We start from the raw sequence: 19,237 nt of genomic DNA, 5'->3' as shown, positions 1-19,237 counted from the left end.
CGAACTCACAAGCGAAGGGTCGCTGGTTCGAATCTCGGTGGTGCCGACCGTTTGGTTTAGGACGAGGGTTAGTGGCGTTTCCCCGTAAGAGTCCACCCAGCTTCAAATGGGTACCTAGAGAAATCTAGGGAAAAGCACGGGAAAGCGTCGGATGGCTTGCCCCCAACCACGCATTGCACCCCGGCCGAGGGCTGAGAATCAGGAGATCGGCACCTGCGCTACGCGAACCCTAATCGGTTCGCATGCGAAAGTTTGCTTGCTAATTTGAAAAGAAACATTGAAAAGTTGAGCGAGATAATATCTATAGTAAAACTAAGCTGGCTGTTCTTCACAATTAATATGATTACATATAACAATCATACCTGAACCTAGGTTGATTAAGGGAATTATTTTGTTTTTATTTATTCGTCTTCTTCTTTGATTTTTTTAAATTTTGATTTTTAGTTGTAAGTCCTCTTTAATGGGCGAGAGTTACAAATGAATACATTAATACAATAAGATGGTTAGACTAAACTATACTATATTGGGCTAGTTTTGGCTAGTGCTTTTGATAGGGTTTGCATTGCCAACTCAGCCTTCTACGTGACAGTATATCATTAAGATACACCGATCACCCCTATCCCATTTGCCATCACGGAATGTTCAAAATATTATTGGAGAGAAAACGGGTTTCCAATAAAGATATATAAAAAATGCTTTAATAGAGGTGGTAGTCACTTATATTTCCCTTCTTTACCGAGCGGGACATAGACGAACACAAATTTACTTACATTCACCAATAGAGCACCCATAACTCCCGAATAAACTCGCGTTCCTGAATCACTTCTCACCTCCTTATTAACAAGCCCCTCTTTCTGCCTCAACAAAAAATCTCCATCTCAATATGAATTTACATAGAAAGATATAGAACATCTTTCCTCCCCTATGAAATTTTAAATAAGCGAGTCTCTTGCCCCTTCCTCCACCTTATTTTGGACATGCTTTTGCGCATACTATATTTTGGGAATTTCCTTTTATGTTTACGTTGACCAGTTTATGGGTCTGACACCTTGTTTGGCATCAGGACATTTTGTTTCTAATAAGTTTTAAAGTTTAATTTCCTTACTATGTTTTATTTCTGCTTGACGTATGAGGCAGATTAAGTTCCCTTAAAGCATGCGAGAGCGTTTTGGGAATTAATTTTGTACGATCCATGCTATTAATGTCTGCCTCAACAGGGCATCACAGGTCAGTGATGGAGCAATCACAAACATTATCCAAAGGGAAGGGGTATAATGTTTAGAAAAAGCATTTATTTACCCAAATATTGGATATCATCCCACGTTTTTTAAGTGTTTACCCAAATATTCATAGAAAGGGCATTTGAAGTTGGGACCCCCCCCCCCCGACCGTGTGCAGCTTCAATACTCTTTTCTCCCACAAATGCCTAAAGAGAAACATCCCCAAAACTACCTTATTCATTGTGAACTTAAATTATTTAAACGGTTTTACCGAGTACAGCTCTTACATAAACATGAACCGTATACAGTGTCCAACAGCCCTCCAGTACTGATTGATGAAATTGAAAATAACACCCATATATTTCCCTTTCCATTTGTTACAATTCAAAACCAAAGGTAATGGATAATAATTGTCAATGGATGGTTGTCATCTATAGCTATTCACAAAATATAGCAGGTTTACAATGAAGAGATAATAACTTTTTTTCTTGCTGGGAAAATATTATGATTTTAAGACAGGATATATTTGGCTTTTTGGATTGGTGAGAACACCAATATAATGGTTTTTACATTAAGTGTCGACTACAGCCTCTACAGCGCCACCTAACTAAACTATTACGACTTAAATAGAAGCTCAAAGTACATACAATACAAGAGAAGATGGCAGCATGAAAGAAGCCTATGATTCCCTACGACTCTAAGTAGTGATAAAGGAGACATACTGTGAAAATATTAAGGGACAAGGCAAGGGCAGGATGACCATTACTTTCTCTCTTTGTGGAAATATGGATGAGACTGTGGGTCATAAGATGAGTGAGTGTGAAGAATTGAGTGAGTTCCGAAAGGAAGTGTATGGAGAGTGTAGATTTGATGAAAGATGGGTAGCAAGAATAGTTAGGGATAAGTGTTTCGTCAGTATTGAGAGGCTAAGACGATTTCTCAGGCTGGCAATAAAGCACAGAAATAGATCTTTGTAATTTGTAATATGTTTTTGTTTATATATTAAGATTTAATTATAACTGAATTTTTATTTTGCATTAATGTGGCCCTAGGGCTTTCAGAGTAACAGAGTAATAATTGTTATTTTTATTATTATGACGCATTGAAGGGCTTCGATATGAGGGCGTACACATAAATTATTTTTCATTGGGCAGCAGAAGTATCTAAAAATTAGCGGTAGCTATTAGAGACATTTGGTAATTAGCAAAACTAGGAATCACATCAATGCGTCATAATATTAGTAATAACTTTTATTGCTTAAAGGTTATAAGAAAGAACCAAATATAAGAAGATTTCTGCTAATACTGACCCTCGAAGAGGATGGACGGCAATGCCTCTTGGTTTATCCAAAATTCCTTTGTTTAAAACAGTTCGTCTCATTCGTCCACTATGATTAACGTCGACATTTATCAGCTCAATTTTGGCTAGTTGCCCATCAACAAAATAAAGATTTCTTGAAGTCCAATCGAAAGCCATTCCTTCGATTGATTGCAAGGAACTTTCAACTAGTAATTCATGAGATTGGTTACCATTTAAACATTGTCGCTAAAAAGAAAAACAAAGTAGATTGCAATTGGATTACGATGTGGAGTTGGTTCGTTTTTTGTTGTTTTTTTTCTTTACCATTCATAGGCCAAATTGGAAAGGTAAAAAAAAAAACTACAGAAATCCCAAACGAACATTCATACGTATTTTAACGTGAGTATAAATAACAAATTTACGTGCATCAATCTTCTGTTCCATAGACACCTTTTCTTGTTTACTTATGTGCTTCAGAATAGAAAAACACAGAGAATTGAATTAAGCAAAAATAAATAATCTACTAGACGTCAATTCTTTTTGACTAAGTGTGTGCTTGACGACAGAAAACGTCACTAATAGAAGGGGATCTAAAAAAATTTATAGGATATGATGTTAAAAAAACTTTTTCTATTAGCCTTTGAATTTATATAATACATTTGAAAATTTAAAGCCCAGCAAGAGTAAATAAGTATACTAGCGGAATCGGGTAATAGAAGATTCATTTAAATTATTTTTGATTATTAATATAAAGGAAACAAAATCCTAGTTAGCTTAACCACATAACAACTTGGCAAAAAGAGCTAGTCCAAAACAACCTCTAAAAAACGTTTTTTAGCATTTTAAACAAAACAGTGTAAAGAGGCAAATGAACCTTTAAGAAAATTTAGGACTATAGATTTTAGCTCATTCGTGGAGGTTTTAGATCAAAGTGCTAGGTGTCGCCTAACCCAACAACTTTATTTAAAAGATTAAAACTACCTTTTGTCGAAAGCAACTGTTTACCCTAAATAAAATAAGTAAACACCAAATAAACTTAGCAGGAGCCTACTATAAATTCAACCACAGCACATAGTGGTAACCCAAGTCAATTAATTTCTATTTAAAAAAAAAGGTGTTTTCTAGCTTCTTCTAGGGCTTCTAAACATAACCGTTTTAAATGTGAGCGTATTCAGGCTCCAAGAAAATTGAATGGATAATTCAAAATTGGATTATTATGATTGTCGTACTTAAATGAAAACTTGTTTCAATGCTTACGAAATTGTTTCGCATTTTCTGTGAAAATTCACACGCAACCAAAGTCAACTCTCTTCAACTTCTATTGCAACTTAATCAGAAAAGAGAGATTCCTTAAGGCGTGTCACACTGAACTCGAAAATTGTCTTTGATTTTCGTATAATTTACACGCAAATTCACATTTTAGTGATGAGAGCAAAGCTTTCCACCCATTCTGTTGTTTTGTGCTATCAAAAAACACACTAAAGACAATTTCATTGAACCAGAGAGGAAGGGACAGTTTCATTAAAATAGCAAAATTAAGTTATCTGAAAACTATGGAACAGCCGAAAAATCCTCCAAATTAAGAACGAATTAGAATGAACGCTAAAAAGGCATTATGGGGAAATGATAAAAATCTTTAGGTTTCTAAAGCAGTATAAAGACAGGCCAAAAGTTCGTGTTTTTTACTTCCCTACCAAGGGAGCACCTATTCTTCACAAATAACCATTAAATGAAGGGTTTTGAGTTGAGTTTAGTTTTTATAAGTAGACGGTGAGGTGTATGTAATGTGATATGAAGTTACATTCCTCAAACGACTTGAAAGCAACCTCATATACTACTTTCATAGCTTACGGTACGACATAAACAGTAAACTATGAGGTGTACGCAAGGAAACATGAAGTTGAGTTTTTCACGCGGCTTGGAAGTAACACTATATGTTACTTTGATGCGTACTGTCATGCGACAAAAATAGTAGACTTTGAGGTGTTATACGATACGTGATATGTGATACGTGTGATAAGTGATACGAAGTTCCGCCCTGAAATTTTTTTTTAGTTCAAATTTAAAAAGGCGAGAAGTTAGTCATTACAGTAAGGCCGATAGGCTGCGAAAAACATGATAATTTTAAGGTAAAAGGTGAATTAACTAAAACAAATGTCTAACTCAGGCAATGAGTCACAATTTAGACCATGAGTGTTCACTGAAGACGTCTACTTTGGAACGGTTAAACATCAGATGATAACAATGTGTATATTGAAGTTGCAAATTTTCAAATCTCAAGTGTAAGCCCTTTACAATGGAATATGCTAAACTGCAGGGCTGACACAAGGACCTTAGCAGTCAAAAAGCGTCGTTAGTTCGATACTACTACTGCTGTGATAGCATACAGACTACTTTCTGTAGTTTCAGTGCCAGTATTTCAGACAGTTTGAATGTGAATATAAAACATCGGGGTTCAGCAAAACTGTAGTCAGGTCTTCAAAATAACAAAAAGGCGTTAGTTCACCTTAGCACTATACCCTCAAAATCTTGGAATAAGGTTAATATCTTCTTAAGCAGAGTAATTTCAGTTCATACTTGAACTCTACTATATTCTGAACAACTTAAAAGAGTGGGCATTTTTATAACCCCATGTTTTAAGTAAATTAGCGACTTTTGAGTTAAGAGAGTATATGTGCTAAAAAAGAGTTGCACTAGATTAAAAATATACCATCGAAGTTTTAAAAGTAAAAAAAGTTTTTTCTTCGTTTCGCAAAACATCTTTTGCTTACCCCTCATGTGTACCCACATTTATTATCAGTAAAGAATTCAAGTTTTTGACCCCATTATTGGCGTGGAATAGCAAGTATATTTCTATAGTTCCCGTTTATCGAAACTTGAGCATCTCTGGAAATCAATACTGACAAAGCTATCTGTCAAAGTTGTGACTGATTTTGAAGAGTTTAGTTTATGTATATAATATTTTTTGTTTTATTTTACAAAATTCTCCAGTGTTTTGTATTTCGGGTTTGGAATAAAAATACTAACAGAACATTTGAAAATCTTTCAAGTTTTAGACATGTAATTCTGAGTTTTCGAAATAAAATGGTGCTAAATGGTAAAATAATACAAAAAGGCATACCCAGATTTTATCTTCGTCACTATCTCCCCAGTAAACACAATTTTGACGTATATCAAATTCAAAAGTGAAAACATTCTTGACTGGTGACAGAGGAAGAGTGTCTATATTCAGCATATTATTCAAATCGATCCTCAAAACTTTTTGTCTTTGAGCAACCAATAAGAAATCACGATGCTCCCTAGAAAAAAATTCCTTGAATTAACCAAACATTATACTAATTAGCCCAAATTTTATACAAAATAGCCGAAAATAACTAAAACTGTGCAAAATTAGCAAAAACACAAAGAAAATTTTTGGAGAGAGAGGTAGATACTTCTGTTATGCAATTGTCACATAAATTTATATGTTTATATTGAGCCCAAAATTTTATATAAAAATACCGAAAATAGCTAAAATTGTGCAAAATTAGCGAAAATATCCAGAAAATTTTTGGAAGGGGGAGGTAGATTCTTTATTATGCAATTGTCATATAAATTTGTATTTTTATATTATTTTCAAAATTTTACACAAAATAGCCAAAGATAGCTAAAATTGTGCAATATTAGCAAAAACACCAAGAAAATTTTTTGGAGGGGGAGGTGGCTTCTTTTGTTATGCAATCGCCGTATAATTTTCTATTTTTATATTCAGCCCAAAATTTTACACATAATAGCCTAAAATAGCCAAAACTGGGGAGGGGGAGGTAGATTCTTATTATGCAATTGCCAAGTAAATTTATACTTTTATATTGAGCAAAAAAGTAACACAAATGGCAAAAAATACAATTATAATATATGTAGCACATTGTGCAATTTATGAAAACAATCTATTACTATTAGCTTATGGTATTCGTATTTTAAACACATATCTTATTTGGGATACCTTTGTAACACAAAAAATGTTTGTCCCATACCATAATGTTTTTTCATAACGTTTGTAATACCCAAATACTAAATAAGCTTCAGTATCCCGTTAAGCTTAAATAAACATGTGTATATAATGTATTTATGCTCATTTAAGGTTTTACGGTTTGGTTTTCCAAGCTAACTGTATTTTTGGATGTCAACGGCTTCATGATTTTTTTTTTTTTTTTTTTTAATACAAAAAACATTTGAAAAACTTAGGCGATTCTATGTTTTATCGTTATTACCTTAAATTTCAGTCCAAAGTTTAAAAGAGAGAAGTGTTATCAATCATAATTATTTAGTGTCGAACAACAACCCAGAAATGGAAACTAATCGGAGTGGAAACTAACGTACGTAAAAACCCATCTAGCATGTAGCATATGGTGTTTCTTGGCATTTTTTCAAACTTCGAAATTACGTTTTCTTGTCAAACAGTTCGTGGTAACGAACTGTAGTAAGGAGCGACCCGGCTCAATAGTAACCGAAACTCTAAAAATGGAATTTTGATACCAATAGTTACATCAAAAGAATCGCATTTTTACGCTGATTATAAATATATATCACGCTTATTTTTACTCACCAAAAGTTTGGAGCATGAGAAAATAGGCCTTGTTTTAGAAAATAGGAGGAAACATCCCCTAAAGGTAAAGAATCTTAACGATAATCACACTATCAGATTCAGCGTATCAGGGAACCCTACTGTAGAAGTTTCAAGCTCCTATCTACAAAAATGTGGAATTTTGTATTCTTTCCCAGAAGACAAATTACGGATGCGTGTTTATTTTTTTATTATTATTATTATTTCTTTTTTCTCAGAGGTGACCGTATCGACCCAGTGGTCCTAGGATGTCGCGAGAGGGCTCATTCTGACGGAAATTAAAAGTTCTAGTGTCCTTAGTGAACAAAAAATTAATTATGTCTTTCGGGACGACTTAATTCCCCATAGTCCCTGGGGGGGCTGCAACTTACAAAATTTGACCACTGTTTACAGATAGTAATGGTTATTGGGACGTGTACAGACGTTTTCAGGGGGACTTTTTCACGTTAAATGGGGGTCGGGGGGAGGAGGTTACCTGGGAGGATCTTTCCATGGAGGAATTTATTATCACGGGGGAAGAAAATTTCCATGATAGCATATTTAAAAAAGCAATGAGAAAATAAATAAAAAAAGTTTTTTCAGCTGGAAGTAAGGAGCAGCATTAGAACCTAAAACGAGCAGAAATTATTACGTATATAAGGGGTTAGTCTCCTCCACAGTACCCCACTCTTTACGCTAAAGTATTTTTAGTCATTTCAACCATTAATTTTATGGCCTTTGTGATTCAGGGGTCATTCTTAAAGAATTGGGACCAAATTGAAGCTTTAGCGTAAAGAGCGAGGTTTTGACGAGGGGGAGACCCCCATCATATCCGTAATAAAAATATACAAATATAGAATTTGGTTACAGAAGTTAATTCATAAGTTACGTATATTTATTACTAATAAAAATGTTCGTAAAAAAATAATAAAAGGTTCTAATTGCCTTTTTAAGTAACAAAAAATTGGAGTGCAGCTAAGCCTCCTCCCTCACCCATTTTTCTTATCAAAATCGTCCGACTAAAACTATGAGAAAGCCATTTAGCAAAAAAATTAACATGCGAATTTCGTTTTAATTATATGTGCGGTGAGTGAAAATCAAAACATGCATTAATTCAAAAACGTTCAGAAATTAAATTAAAAAAAAAAACAAGTTTTTTAACTGCACGTTAGGAGCAACATTAAAAACTTGAAACGAACAGAAATTATTCTGTATACGAAAGGGGTTGTCCCTTCCTCAACGCGTCGCTCTTTACGCTAAAGCTTTTTTTATTGTTTTAAAAAGTAGAGTTTGTGACAAAGAGTCAAACTTTAGAATAAAGAGCGGGCATTGAGGAGGCGACAACTCCTTTCATATACGGAATAATTTCTGTTCGTTTTAAGTTTTAACGTCGCTCCTTACTTGCAGTTGAAAAACTTGTTTTTTTTAAATTAATCAAAAACTTAGATCAGACACTTAGTACAGCAAAAAATTTTGCCTTATTATTATACTCACCGTATTACAATATTAATAAAAAAAAACTTTTTTGACCAGACAAGTTTTTCAAAGAAAAGTAAAGAGCTCTATTAAGCCAAGAATGAGAAAAATGAAGTTAAATAATCTTCCAAGTGTAGAACAACAACAAATCACTATCAATGTATAAATGAAACTTAAAACGAACAGAAATTACAATAAATTGCCGAGTAAAACTAAAAACGAGCAAAAATTAACATGAGTAGGAATGATAAACCTATATCCCCTATGCCGACCAGAACACAATTTGCGCTCTACTGAAAAACATAAACAAATAAACAAATGGCCGCGGATTGTCAGCTAAATTGACACATACTGACATTTCTTCGGCAAGGTTTTGATATTTGTTCAGTTACGAAAGTAAGAAGGGTGAAAACATTTCAAGCGTATTTTTTTTCAGTAAAGCGCAAATTGTGTTCTGGTCTCGAGAAGGCATAGGAGTTATCAGCCCTACTTATGTTAATATTTGCTCATTTTGAGTTTGATTCGGCTATTTATTGCAAATTTCCATTTAGTGTAAATTTTCCATTTGAGTTCCATTTATTTATTGAGAGCGATATGTTGTAGTTTTACGCTTGGAAGATTATTTAAATAGCGACGAATATTCCCTGAATTGAATTCCATTGCCTTGGAAAAAATTTCCTTATTGTTTCTAAGTTGTGTTTGTTTGAAGATTATTTGACTTTATCTTTGCTGATTCTTGGCTTAATGGAGCTCTTTACTTTTCTTTGAAAAACTTGTCTTGTGGAAAAAGTTTTTTAAACTAATTTCTGGTCGTTTTTTATTGACATAGTCTTTTTCATGGAAAAAAAATGTATATATTTTCAATTTTCTTTTATTAGAATCCATAGTATGGGTTGATATTTGTACGTTGGAGAAACTTTCACAAAAATTTTAATCCTGATACAAACAGTATTTTTTTATTTAATTTTATAGCTTCTGAAGTTGACCTGAAAATAAAACTTAATATCATTCCCAAAAGATTCTATCTATGCTCTTTGACAACCTGGATATACATACACTCTTTTTATTTATTTAAGTTGTAAGAACAGAAGTAGTAATAGTGGTATCCCCAAAAGTTTCAACTTAATAACCCCAGTCGTTCTCGATATATTGTTGAGGTGTTTTATTGGCAACCATTTAACACAATGCCTTTTGATTTATTTTTAGAGCAGCATATAGTTTTAAAGTATAAGATTGCATAATTGTGGGGGGTTGAACATCCCTAATATCCCTATAGACATAGTTGCTGGACCGTTCTACTATTCTTAACAAAATGGCCCTCTCCATTCTTAACAAAATTGGCCAACCCAAGTCAAAATTTTGACTGGATATGGTTGGAAAATGAATGGGCTTGAGAGAAGGGCTGCTTGCCTTCAAATATATTGTTACTCTTAAAAAGGGCACCAGACACTCGCATTGTAATTGGAGTGCAAGGGGGAAGACGTTCCTCTTGATATATCTAGTAAAACATTTTAAACAAGTAAAAACAAAGCAAAAACACTCTAAATATATTTTCAGTAAAGTGCAAATTGTGTTATGGTCTTGAGAAGGCACGGGGGTTTTCAACACTACTCATGTTAATTTTGCTCGTTTTGAGTTTGAATCGGGTATTTATTGTATGATTTAAATAAACAAAAATATGTTTAATGTGATTTAACTTTTTAACATTAATACAATAAAAATTATTGAAACTTTAAGGTATATATATCAGTATATGTATACTAAACTGACAATCCGCAGCCATTTTTTTTTAAAGTGCAAATAAGGGTCTGATCTTAAGAAGGTATGTGTGTTGTCAAAGACATAATTTCCAGACCTTTCAACCATACAGGAAAAAATGGTTATCTAAAAATTTTAGTTAGATGTGTTTTGGGAATTAATGGGCACGGGGGGAAGGGGCTTGTTGTCCTTAAATCAATTTTAACTAATAAAAAGGGCACTAGCCCTTTCAATTTACAATCGAATGAGCCTTTTTCGAAGTTTCTACGACAACAAATAGCCGTCTCAAAATTTTTATCAGATGCATTACGGGAAAATACGAGGCTTGGTTGGTGGGATTTATCCACCCTCCGATCACTCTGAATCTTAAAAAGAGCACTAGAGCTTCTGATTACCAATCCAACGAGCCCCCTCCGTAGTTTATACGATCACCCTTTCTATATATATATACCTTATATGCCACCAGGGCATTACTTACCTTGCCCTGAAGACTGGTGGGGGGGGGGGTGTCATCTTCAAAGAGATAATTGCTGGTCCTTTCAATTACGTTAAACAAAATGACTATCTCCAAATTTTGATTGGGTGTGTTAGGGGAAATGGTGGGCGACGAAGGGGGGCTTGTTGCCCTCCAATCACTTTCGACTATTAAAAAGGGCACTGGTCCTTTCAATTTCTAATCAAATAAGCCATTGTCTAATTTTCAAAACAACAAATGGCCATCTCTAGATTTCTAGCAGATGCATTTTGGTAAAATACGAGGTGTGGTGGGGGGTATCCACCCTCCAATCACTTGAGTCATAAAAAGATAACAAGAGCTTCTGATTAAGAATCTAATGAGCCCCCACCGAAGTTTATATGATAATCCTTTCTATATACACCTTATTTGCCCCAAGGGATAATGTACAAGTCTTGCCTTGGGGGCTGTGGGGGGTTGCCATTCCTCAAAGACATAATTTCGGGACCTTTCAACTACGTTCAACAAAACAACTATCTCAAAATTTTTATTGGATGTATTTGGGGATATGGTGAGCTTGGGAGGGGGGTTAGTTGCCATCAAATCACTTTCGACTATTAAAAAGGGCACTGGCCCTTTCAATTTTCAATCAAATGAGCTGTTTTTGAAATTTCTACAACAACAAATGGTCATCTCAAAATTAAAATCTGATGCATTTAGGGGAAATACGAGGTGTGTAGGGAGGGGGTATCCACCCTTCGATCCCTCTGAATCTTAAAAAGAGCACTAGAACTTTTGATTACCAATCCAATGTGCGCCCTCCAAAGGTTATACGATCAATCTTTCTACATACACCTTATTTGCACCCAGGACATAGCTTACAACCCTTGCCCTGAGAGCTCTGGGGGGAGGGGGTTGTCATCCTCAAACACATAATTTCCGGACCTTTCAATCAAGTTGAACAAAATAGCTATATAAAAATTTGGTTGGATGGGTTAGTGTAAATAGTGGGCTTGGGAGGGGGGTTAGCTGCCCTCCAATCACTTTCGACTATTAAAAAGGGCCCTAGACCTTTCAATTTCCAATCAAATGAGCTCTTTTTGAAGTTTATAAGACAACAAATGACCATCTCAAAATTTCTATCAGATGCATTTCGCAAAAATATGAGATGTGAAGGGGGGATATCCACCCTCTTACCACTCTGAATCTTAAACAGGACACCAGAACTTTTGACTACCTATCGAATGGTCCGTCTCCAAAGTAAATACTATATACCTTATATGCCTCTAGGGTATAACTTACAACCCTCGCCCTGAGGGCTGTAGAGGAGTAGTCATTCTCAGAGACATAATTTACGGCCCTTTAAACTCCGTTGAACAAAATTACTATCTCAAAATTTTGATTGGATGTGTTTGAGGAGATGGTGGGCGCGGGAGGGGGGTTAGATGCCCTCCAATCACTTTCAAGTATTAAACAGAGCACTAGCCCTTTCAGTTTTCATATCGACTGATCTCTTTTCGAAGTTTCTACGACAACAAATGGCCATCTCAGAATTTCCATCAGATGCATTTCGGGAAAAAAACGATGTGTGTGTGGGGGGGGGGTATCCACTCTCTGATCATTTTGAATCTTAAACAGAACACTAGAACATCTGATCTCCAATCTAATGAGCCTACTCCGAAGTTTATACGACCGCCCTTTCTAGACAAACTTCATATGCCCCCGGAGCATAGCTTACAACCCTTGCCCTGAGGGCTGTGGGGGTCATCATCCTCAAAGATATAATTTCCCGACCTTTAAAGTACGCTGAACAAAATAGCTATCTCAAAATTTTGATTGGATATGTTTGGGGAAATGGTGGAAGTAAGAGGGGGGTTAGTTGCCCTCTTAATACTTTCGGCTATTATAAAGGGCACCAACCATTTCAATTTCCAATCAAATAAACCCTTTTAGATGTTTCTATGACAGCAAATGGCCAACTCAAAATTTGTATCAGATGCATTTCGGGAAAATACAAGGTGTGGGGGGTGTATCCACCCGCCGATCACTCTGAATCTTAAAGAGGGCACAAGAACTTTTGGTTACCGATCCAATGAGCCCCCTCTGAAAATTATACGATCACCCTTTCTATATAAACCTTAAATGCTCCCAGGGCATAACTTACAACCCTTGCCGGGGGGGGGGCTATGGGAAAGGGGCCTGTCATCCTCAAAGACATAATTTCTGGATCTTTCAGTTGTGTTGAACAAAATGACTATCTCAATTTCGATTGTATGTGTTTGGGAAAATGGTGGGCGTGGGAGGGGGGAGTTGGCCTCCAATCATTTTCGACTATTAAAAAGGGCACTGGTCCTTTCAATTTCTAATCAAATAAGCCGTTTTCTAATTTTCAAAACAACAAATGGCCATCTCTAGATTTCTAGCAGATGCATTTTGGTAAAATACGAGGTGTGGTGGGGGGTATCCACCCTCCGATCACTTGAGTCCTAAAAAGATAACTAGAGCTTCTGTTTACGAATCTAATGAGCCCCCTCCGAAGTTTACACGATAATCCTTTCTATATACACCTTATTTGCCCCAAGGGATAACGTACAAGTCTTGCCTTGGGGGCTGTGGGGGGTTGTCCGTCCTCAAAGACATAATTTCGGGACCTTTCAACTACGTTCGACAAAATAGCTATCTCAAAATTTTTATTAGATTTGTTTGGGGATATGGTGGGCTTGGGAGGGGGCTCATAGTCGAAAGCCATCCAATCACTTTCGACTATTAAAAAGGGCACTGGCCCTTTCAATTTCCAATCAAATGAGCTGTTTTCGAAGTTTCTACAACAACAAATGACCATCTCAAAATTAAAATCTAATGCATTTAGGGAAAATATGATGTGTGTAGGGAGGGGGTATCCACCCTCTTATCACTCTGAATCTTAAAAAGGACACCAGAACTTCTGACTACCTATCGAATGGTCCCTCTCCGAAGTAAATGCGATCATCTTTTCTATATATACCTTATATGCCCCCAGGGTATAGCTTACAACCCTTGCCCTGAGGGCTGTAGAGGAGTAGTCATTCTCACAGACATAATTTACGGCCCTTTCAACTCCGTTGAACAAAATTACTATCTCAAAATTTTGATTGGATGTGTTTGAGGAGATGGTGGGCGCGGGAGGGGGGTTAGATGCCCTCCAATCACTTTCAAGTATTAAAAAGAGCACTAGCCCTTTCAGTTTTCATATCGACTGAGCTCTTTTCGAAGTTTCTACGACAACAAATGGCCATCTCAGAATTTCTATCAGATGCATTTCGGGAAAATACGAGGTGTGGGGGGGGAGTATCCACCCTCTGATCAGTCTGAATCAAACAGAACACTAGAACATCTGATCTCCAATCTAATGAGCCTACTCCAAAGTTTCTACGAACGCCCTTTATATATATGCCCCCAGAGCATAGCTTACAACCCTTGCCCTGAGGGCTGTGAGTGTGTTCATCCTCAAAGACATAATTTCCCAACCTATTAAGTACGCTGAAAAAAAATAGCTATCTCAAAATTTTGATTGGGTATGTTTGGGGAAATGGTGGAAGTAAGAGGGGGGTTAGTTGTCCTCTTAATACTTTCGGCTATTATAAAGCGCACCAACCATTTCAATTTTCAATCAAATAAACCCTTTTAGAAGTTTCTACGACAGCAAATGGTCATCTCAAAAATTTGTATCAGATGCACTTAGGGAAAATACAAGGTGTTGGGGGGGGGGGTATCCACCCGGATCACTCTGAATCTTACAGGGGGGACTTTTGATTACCGATCCAATGAGCCCCCTCCGAAATTTATCGATCACCCTTTCTAATAAACCTTAAATGCTCCCAGGGCATAACTTACAACCCTTGCCGGGGGGGGGGGGCTGTGGGGGGAGGGGCCTGTCATCCTCAAAGACATAATTTCTGGATCTTTCAATTGTGTTGAACAAAATGGCTATCTCAATTTTCATTGAATGTGTTTGGAGAAATGGTGGGCGTGGGAGGGGGGTCAGTTGCCCTTCAATCACTTTCGACTATTAAAAAGGGCAATAGCCCTTTCAGTTTCCAATCAAATGACCCCTTTTCGAAGTTTCTATAACAGCTCCTTCCATGCCAAGTGCCCTGGTCAAAAAAGAAAAAATGTGCCCAAATCGCTCCGTACTTGATAAAGCAAATTTTACCTTATTATTACACTGAAAGACGCCAATGAACACCAAAGATTAGAAGCGGTTGTGTATTATCAAAACTAGCGCCACTTTCTACTCTTGCAAGTTGCCTATACTCTTTGAATACTACTACAGATAACTCATCGCAGGACCAAGTCACCTGTAGTGAGGCGGTGAGGAAAAACTAAACCTCAATCTGCCGAAAGCTTTACTCTTTACTCCCTCCTATAAGGTTCAATTTGCCTTAAATAGAATAGTATGAAGGCACTAGAACTTCAAAGTCCAGAACAACACTACTGATCTCCGTTTCGTGGCACTTCAGCCAGGAAGTGCAATGGGGGGGGGATTGGAATATATATATAATAATCCCCTGAAGTCTCTTCTTATAAAACCTTCATACAACATTAAAAGATATAGTTCGTTTCTTTTGAGACCAACATAGGTGACAAAAAGCGCGTTATCACTCTTCTTCTGTGAAAAGTGACCTAACTACACTCAAATTTTTCTTCACTGCTTTATTTGAGCACGAAGATCGTTTTTAAGTTCACTTTAGTACAGAATTTCCCGTAAGGGCTGCTATAAAAAAAATATATATTTAGAATTCAAAAGTCCATCGCGTAACTGTATGGCATTAACCAATACAATTAATTAGCAATTAATTAATTAATTGAGATTGATTAGCGTTAATCTCAATTTTAGGAGGCTTCATTATGGATCTGTAAAGTTGAGAGTCAATCACTCAAACTTTGTATGTGCTTTGACAAAAATAAGAGGTCCATAAGAACTTGTACATTGCCTGTGCATAATGTCCGAGTTAATTTAATGAAAAAAATGAGATTAAATTGTTTCACGGACTTTAGCAATCGTTGTGAAAAAATAAAGTTTGTCTCTTTCTCATTCACAGAAATCATGAGATAATCAAAATATTTACGCAAAAGCAATTCCTGCAATATCTTGAAGACCAAAAACAGCCTTTCTGGACCGAAATTACTACATTTCAACTAAAAATAGTAGTAACATGAAAACAAAATTTACGTGGTAAAAAAAATCCTGATACGTCTTAAACGCCAAGAACAACCTTTCTGAATCAAAGACAGGGTCATTAATATAGCAACACCAGTGATACTAATCCCACAAAGTCAAGGTTTTGAAATTTGAAACATTTCATACAAGCAACCGCACTGGAATAGCATAAATTACTGTTTTAATCCATAAAAAAAAAAAATACTTTCGAGATAAGCTTTAAAAACCGATAATCGTTTTGTTGTTAAAGCAGGAAAATAAAGAAAACGTATTTTCGTTTTGAACACAACAATAAGTAACTTACTGAACAGGACAAGGTATTCTTTGGGGCTCATAGCTTTTTGAGTCTCCATCAACACAGGAATCGCCAGGGATCTTCCGATACCCACGAGTTAGATTATAAAATTTGCCTGGCTTACAGCTCTCTGGTACAGCAAAAACGTCCGACTTGAATGGGGAATCTTTAGCACAAACGTTGCTCCAGACATCAAGCTTGTAGCCGAAGTCACTAAAACATACAATAAATTTGTCATTACATCCAATATTTTGACACCGACATGTTTTAATATTTAACATACCTGACATTTGATATATTTTGACATTTTTACATTGACACACACTAGTTAGATTTGACAAGCGTGATATTTTATCTCTCGTTAAAATAAAGGGTCAGCAATATAAACATTTAAATTATTTATAGTTAATGTCGACCAGGGGCAGCATCTTGCGCTAAAAAACTTGGAGCAATATGGAGCTCTTTGTTTAAATCAGGTGTCAGAATTATAAATCCAAGACAAAGAGTCACTGGGGTGTTCATACCCCAAGACCCATCTGAGCATGACAGCAAAGTCACTACATAAAAATAATAAAAAAAAAAATTTAGTAGCAACATAAAACCTTTCCAATGTAAATCAAAGATTATCCTCAAAATTATAATATGACTCGAAAATCCAAAAACCAGAATAATCGACCATATAGCCACTTATTTAACATATGCATGTTCACCTGTCTTTCTTCTTTTGTTTACGAAAAAAAACGGTCTGTGCAATCAATATTATAAATACTTTGTATTTTAATAGAGAGCATGGACAGCACTTTGCCCTAAAAGAATCAGGACAATTCAGTCCCTTTAACATAATCATTTGCCTGGATTCTAAATTGGTCATATTTAGTTAGTGAGTATCACAAACCCCAATTCACATCTGAGGATGATTGCATAGACATTAAACAAAATCAAAGTCATAACATAAAAACAAGAGTTTAAGTGTCCGAGTAATGAATTTATGCGTCAACTTGTGTGGTTTAGTCAGACAATTGGCTAATCTTCCCATGGAACTTTCAGTCTCTACAAGCTCTTTATTGTGTAATTATAAACATATCCCCAAAGTTACGGGATGACTGGATTATATAAAAAAGGTCCATGCTCCAAATAAGTCAAAATATGGAACGGTAATTATGAATTCTAAATTGTTTATGATACATGGCATTCCATATTATTTATTCTTTATGGAATAATAGGTATGAATTTAAAAACTTAGAAGCTAATGGGTGCTTTCAATACAACATCAACGCATTAGGCTCTACTAGAAAGTTTTTTCCATTCAGTAAAGGATTATCCGCAACATGTTGAAGACCCAAATAAGAATTTTGCTGCTATGAATGCTTTCCATTACAGTGCTAAATACTAAGCTAGTTGTTCTGTATAGTGTGTAAATATGTCACTAAAATACGATACGAAAGCCCTATTACATAAGGTGGTAATTAGTAGCTGCCAGGGTTGCCTCATACCGATCTTCAAAAGACAGGCTTCGAAAGAATAATAAAACATTTCCGAATTCAAATTAGAGATGGCCTTCAATTAAGTCAAAAGTCGCTTCAATTCACCAATGTTTCCACACTAAATATTCAATTTGTATGAAGACCAACTTTTGTAGTCGGTTTACAAAATCTATACTCTTTTTGTAACGCATGTTCTATCCCTACTAATTTGTTTGACTGCAAGTGAAAGCAAGTGAAATTTGAAGCAATTTTCAAACGAAAAACCTCCGAGACAAAGGAAAGGAAGAGAGGGATAAAGATTTATTTAAGCATACCATTCATAATCTTCTCTCCTACAATCGCAATTTTCCAAAGTCAACGCGCGATTGTATGGCGATCCAGCAAAACACACGGAGGTGGGAATTCGCCTTTCATAAACAACATGTCTTCCCAGGAGGCATTTTCTACCAAATGTCGAAGCAGACGAAGGAGACCATGGCTTATAGTCCGAAGCATTACAGTCTCTTTCTGGAAATGGAATAACAAAAGTAAAATTTGGTAGTTGGTCCAATTCATGCTAGTTTAAAACAAGAGGTCAAACAAGATCACAGGTATTCGACCATAAGTCAAAGGACTACCAAATATTTATAAAGTTAACTCAACGAATTTTCGTACCATAATGTTTTTTTTTTTTTTGTTTTTTTTTCATTTCAAACAATTTACTGTAATTTTACTTATGCGTTTGAATTTTTTCTAGGGAAAGAGGTTGTGGCCATTACCATGCTGGTAAAGCGGTCAATAGATAATAAGGAAAAAAATACAAATGAACTAAAGGATTGCACAGCTTTTTTTATTGTTAGTATTCAAGAGTCAAGTCTATAAGGGTAGACGAAAAACGTACTAAAACCCCAAAACCCAAGTCTTTTTATTTTTGAATTTGTTTCTTCACCTACGAACAATTGATCGTTCAATTTAATAAGCGCATATTTAAGATTTAAGAAAAGTTCATACATTTCTCTTATTGCATTACCTTTCACTCAGAGCCAAATATTAAAACAAAGTAAATTATAGTAATGAATAACATGAGCTATAGAATAAAACATGTTTTGTAAGATGACAACTTAGCGATTTAAAGTACTAAATTGCATTTTTTTTTTCAAAACGTAATACAGGCAATTTGTCAAAACTCGATGAAGGCCGTAGGAAAGCGCCAGAGAATGATAATTTTTCAAAATTTTAATTCAAATTAATGAAATACTTGACAAAGTATAAAGAGCTTATTTATAGTAATACTTAATGAAAATAAATTGACATATTCAAAAGAAAAATTGAAGCGTAATTTCCTAAATAACATTTTAAAAATATAGTAAATAAAAAACAACGAAAAAATTATTTAATCAGACATCTACAAAGAAATCTCCTTGCGACAGGCGGGATTGAACCATTAACCCAGTTGTTACAAGGCACGGGTTTATCTCTCGCTGTCCAAG

The 19,237-nt window shown here is 35.5% G+C and overlaps 1 protein-coding gene across 1 annotated transcript in view; it reads right to left on the bottom strand.

The window, feature by feature from the left end:
• The window catches only part of LOC136029426 (sortilin-related receptor-like), a 127,054-nt gene that overhangs the window by 59,157 nt on the left and 48,660 nt on the right, over positions 1-19,237 (bottom strand). Inside the window, exons 9-12 of the mRNA XM_065707808.1 lie at positions 18,083-18,275; positions 16,294-16,497; positions 5,641-5,818; positions 2,530-2,765 (exon numbers count right to left, since the gene is read on the bottom strand). Coding sequence (XP_065563880.1) covers positions 2,530-2,765; positions 5,641-5,818; positions 16,294-16,497; positions 18,083-18,275 — 811 coding nt within the window. The remainder of the gene's footprint in view (positions 1-2,529; positions 2,766-5,640; positions 5,819-16,293; positions 16,498-18,082; positions 18,276-19,237) is intronic.

Source organism: Artemia franciscana, chromosome 7, assembly GCF_032884065.1.
Source record: "Artemia franciscana chromosome 7, ASM3288406v1, whole genome shotgun sequence".
NCBI lineage: Eukaryota > Metazoa > Arthropoda > Branchiopoda > Anostraca > Artemiidae > Artemia > Artemia franciscana.
Note: the sequence above shows the minus strand (reverse complement) of the source record. Positions and strands in the feature narration are given on the sequence as shown.